The 4,642-nt window shown below is 36.7% G+C and overlaps 1 protein-coding gene across 1 annotated transcript; it reads right to left on the reverse strand.

Annotated features, from left to right (window-relative positions):
• Positions 1-3,887: 3,887 nt before the first annotated feature.
• Positions 3,888-4,397, reverse strand: LOC147532148 (uncharacterized). The gene is made up of 3 exons (XM_086646900.1): positions 4,238-4,397; positions 4,122-4,167; positions 3,888-4,029 (listed from the first exon to the last, which is right to left on the reverse strand). Exons 1-3 carry the CDS (start codon positions 4,395-4,397, stop codon positions 3,891-3,893), a joined length of 345 nt encoding a protein of 114 aa, XP_086503026.1. The 3' UTR covers positions 3,888-3,890.
• Positions 4,398-4,642: the final 245 nt, after the last annotated feature.

The following is a 4,642-nucleotide window of genomic DNA, read 5'->3' on the forward strand; positions in this document are numbered from 1 at the left end:
GAAAAACTCATTGTATGGATTAAAACAATCACCAAGAGTGTGATTTGGAAGGTTTACAAAGCCAATGGAGGAATTCGGGTATCGTCAAAGCAATTCTGATCATACCTTATTTATAACAAGGCAGAAAGGAAAACTCACAACACTTATTGTATATGTGATGACATGGTGGTTACTGGGGATGATCCTGAAGAAAGGAAGGCTTTACAAAATTACTTATCTAAAGAGTTTGAGATGAAAGACCTTGGTCTATTGAAATACTTTCTTGGAATTGAAATATCTCGATCTAGTAATGGAATTTACCTATCCGAAAGAAAGTATACTTTAGATTTGTTACATGAGGTGGGTATGTCAGCGTGTGAGCCGATTGATACACCTGTCGAAGAAGGATTAAAGTTGGTCGTGGAACCTAATCAGATACCGGTTGATAAAGGAAGATATCAACGACTGGTTGAAAGGTTGATGTACTTGGCGCACACGAGGTCAGATCTTGCATATGCGTTAAGTATTGTTAGTCAATTTAAGCATAGTCCCGGTGAAAAACACATGAATGCTATTTTACGCATTTTGAGATATTTGAAGGCGGCTCCTAGAAAAGGTATTTTGTTTATTAAAAATTCGAGTTGTCGAACTATCGTTGTATATACTGATGCAGATTGGGCCGAGGAAGTAAATGGTAGGCGATCAACTGCAGGATATTTTACCTTTGTTGGTAGAAATCTTATTACATGGAGAAGTAAAATATAGAACGTTGTTGCACGTTCAAGTGTAGAGTCTGAATTTAGAGGTATGACTGATAGCGTATGTGAAGCGTTATGGTTAAGACTCCTCTTGGATGATTTAGGATATTCTTCTGAAAGACCAATTCAATTATATTGTGACAACAAATCAGCATGTGATATTGCACACAATCCAGTCCAGCACGACCGCACAAGGCATGTTGAGGTGGATCGATGTTTTATTAAAGAAATGTTGGAAGACAACATTGTAGAGTTATCAAAGATTCGATCTGAAGATCAATTGGCTGATGTTCTTACCAAAGCAGTTTCAAGCCGAATCTTTTCGAAATTGGTAAACAAGTTGGGCATGTGTGATATCTATGCCCCAACTTGAGGGGGAGTGTTGAAATATCTTTCTATGTGTTAAGATATCCCATATAATAATATTAAGAAATATCAAATATTAGAAACTAGTATTGTAACTCTATAAATAGAGTCTTATATTTCCTTTGTAAACCATCAAGGAATAAAACAAGTTCTTTGATCAATTTCAACTCTTTCTACTCTTTTATACATTTATATTGTTTGTTTCTCAAAAATACCATTACAAATGATTAGATTTAAACTTTTCATAAACGGTAGCAACCCTTTTTCATGAACTTCAATCAACAACCTGGACAGAAAAGTGAGAACAAACTATTAAACCGTGCCCGACCAGGTTCCCGCGGAGGGGTATGTCGACATGGAGGATGTAGAGAGAGAACTGAAAGCAAATTTGTGATAAGACATTTAGAATTCTGAAATTTAATATCAACTTATACATATTCATGAGACTTGTGAGCATTTAGTATTTGCATTTGTATGTTTCACATATTGTTTGCAGGTTATATGTATCCATTATCGAAGTCCATAGTATTCATCGGTATCTAGGATTGATACGAGGGAGATGGAATACTTCTTGATAGGACATCGATATAAATCAGTTCGCAGTTTTATCGACTCTGGGAATTGTCGATACAGAAACTGTAGCATCACATACTTCGATACAAAAGGAGTGGCTTATCTCAGCCATCAGAGTGGGAGGCTCTAGTATGCGTTGTTGGCACACTTAGGTGAGTCAAACAGGATCACCGTAATGAAATACGTCGTAAATGGTCACATAGACGTATAGTTCATTACATCGATTCCAGATATGAGTACACTGTCACTAGGTGAATGGTGACAGAGCTATTATAGTCTAGTATGGTCTATGAGAGTGTCCCCTTAGGCAGCATTGACTTAAGTGATCAACCCCGGGGCGTGAGAACACATGTGTCTCTTCACGAGTTAAGATCTAAGTACTTATATGTTGGTTACTAAAAGACTAACAAGATGTAAATGATCCTCCGTGGTGACAAACCAATTACGGAGAGACATTCACGGATGCTCAACATTCAATGTACTTAATGTCCGATGGAACAAAGTATTTTAGCTTTCTTTATTGAAACGGGAGTTAGGACGATATTTTATGGTGGACGTAGATAAGTCCTGTGGGTTGATGGACCCGCTTGGCCGGTTCAATAATAGGCTTTGGATCCTAATCTTAAAGCTCTAAACCATTGGTGCACATTAAGGGTATTTCAAGAAAGAAGAAGATATAGAACTGAAGATAAGGATTAGGGTTTAGAGAAAGCAATGAAGGTGGGCCCACATGGGGGAGGCGGCACACCTAGGGGTACTCCCCTGGCCAATATAAACCGCCATTTCCATTCTCTAAAAACACACATTCTCATTCTCTAAAACAGATTAGAATCTCCTTTCAGTTTCTTCTTCTTCTGCTTATACTCTTTCAGGTTGACTGCTTCACTGAGGTCTACCATCATAATTGGAGGAGTTCATTAAGGTTAAGAAACTGAGGGGAAGCATTATTTTCTAGTAGAAACCCTACTAGAATTCGGACTTGAAAAACTGCAGTTTTACTTCGTAACAGAAACGTGCAAATTTGAGCACCTTCGGAACCGAATTGGCCTAGGGCTATTTCTGACAAAGTTGTTCAGAATACGATTTCTAGTCGACCCTGAAAGTTTCAAAGCATTTGGAGTTATAACCAAAATACTACAGCAGTACAAATTAATCATAAATCAGAGAGGCTGCGAATAGGCTGCGGATTGGTTCTATTTCTTATTATTCAATCCAGAACTCTCAAGTACGATCTAATATTATCTTTTTGATTGCTTTATGTTTATAGAAGATGCTAAACATCCTTTTTCCGCTGCATAGTAGAATAATATTATTTTTACCGTATTTTACCAACAAGAACGTATGTTCACAATCACATACCTATTGGGATTTGTTTGGAAATGTGTCGGCTAGAGGATAAATGATCATACAGAAGAACCCAAAACCCTAAATCAAATATGTTACATAGTTGAGAGACAACAAGAACCACCATGAATATGTAAATAAAGACAATGAACATTGTAATGTTTTTGTGGACTTATTTTTCAGCAGATATTGGTATGTCCTGTGGAGAGCTTTAATGTTGCCATTCAACTAACGTGAACTTCACACATCTTTAGACTTTGTTTCCGCCTCTTGTTTTCTTAACATATCCGGGTCTTGCTGAGAGCATCTCCAATGCAAAACTCAAAAAAATCTCTATTCGTCCTATTTGTCAAGTTCCAATTGAGATTCTCACTCTTAGGTGTCGAAAATAGAGATCCTCAATTCTTGTATGTCTCCAATGCAACACTCTAAACTTTTTTATTTTACTTACGTGTCATGATTATTTTTGTAAAAAAATAATTAGTTATTTTGGAAATATACGAAGACTTGATTTCTATTGGTTGAAATTTAAATATTGATGAGTTAGACAATTAGAGATATCTCAAGAGGACACTCTGAAAATAGAGTGTCCTCTTGAGATATCTCTATTCCACTCTCGACACATCATCTTTGAGATCTTAGTTGAGTTTTGCATTGGAGATGATTTTTTAAGAAAAGCTCAGAAAATTCTATGTGGCACTCCGAGTTTCTAAGATTGAGTTTTGCATTGAGATGCTCTGAAGCTTCAGCAGAAAAGGACTCTAATTTTGATCAAGAGATTAACAGTTTGAAAAACAAGATGCTGACTAACCATAAATAAATTGAATATTATAAATATAAAGAAGGGTCAATGTTTTGTACCTGTATCAGCTATCCTAAAGGGTTTCCTCCAAGAGAAGTAAAAGAGTTTTGATTGTCAGGTTTTGAGTATATTCCAGTCATCTGCTGACCTTTATTTGAGGTGCCAAATATCCCTTCATTGGCGCCAGAGTATCGGATACCTTGATATCTGTGACAGTCGAAATGTGATTAGGTATACTTAAAACAACATTAGACCAAGCCCAAATTAAGTGCAAAACTGATACATAAACAAAGACATACCCCAAAGTTGACATGTTGTTCGGAATTTGTTGAACCATGTAAGGACCTGATAATTTCGGATGATCCTTAGAAACATAAAGTAAGTTGTAGAACACAAAGAGTTATGGGAGACTTACTTGGTGGTAAGGTGGATGCATAGGATGCTGGTGGCACTGCAGATCCATAAGATGAATCTTGAGGAGCCATCCAGTGTGGAGAAGGGTTATTAAGACTTGAAGTTGGCGGAATGCTTGGCGGAGCTGCAATATCCCGTAGTGCTCTTTGCAAGGATGCCATGCTACTACGTAACAAGAAACTCAAATAGGTAAAACTAAGAAAAGAACTAAATACACAATTTGGTGTTTGGACATTGAAAATTGAAGGGGTCAAGGAGTTGAAGATCAACATGGTTCCTTCTGTCCATCTGATAGAAAGAAAATTTATCTATTCCGAAATAATATTGTTCTAGAGAAACACTTCGACCATTATTAATTTATTTCTAGTCTTTTTTTACTCATTGTAACTTTTCACTTTCAGTAACT

This window comes from Eschscholzia californica, unplaced genomic scaffold (assembly GCF_041429995.1).
Source record: "Eschscholzia californica isolate CP2 unplaced genomic scaffold, dmEscCali1.0.p SCAF_6, whole genome shotgun sequence".
Lineage (NCBI taxonomy): Eukaryota > Viridiplantae > Streptophyta > Magnoliopsida > Ranunculales > Papaveraceae > Eschscholzia > Eschscholzia californica.

Coding starts and splice junctions, on each gene's coding strand:
- LOC147532148 (XM_086646900.1), bottom strand. CDS start 4,397: ATGGCATCCTTGCAAAGAGCACTACGGGATATTGCAGCTCCGCCAAGC. Junction 4,168..4,237: donor TGCATCCACCTTACCACCAA/GTAAGTCTCCCA, acceptor CGAAATTATCAG/GTCCTTACATGGTTCAACAA. Junction 4,030..4,121: donor AACAACATGTCAACTTTGGG/GTATGTCTTTGT, acceptor CGACTGTCACAG/ATATCAAGGTATCCGATACT.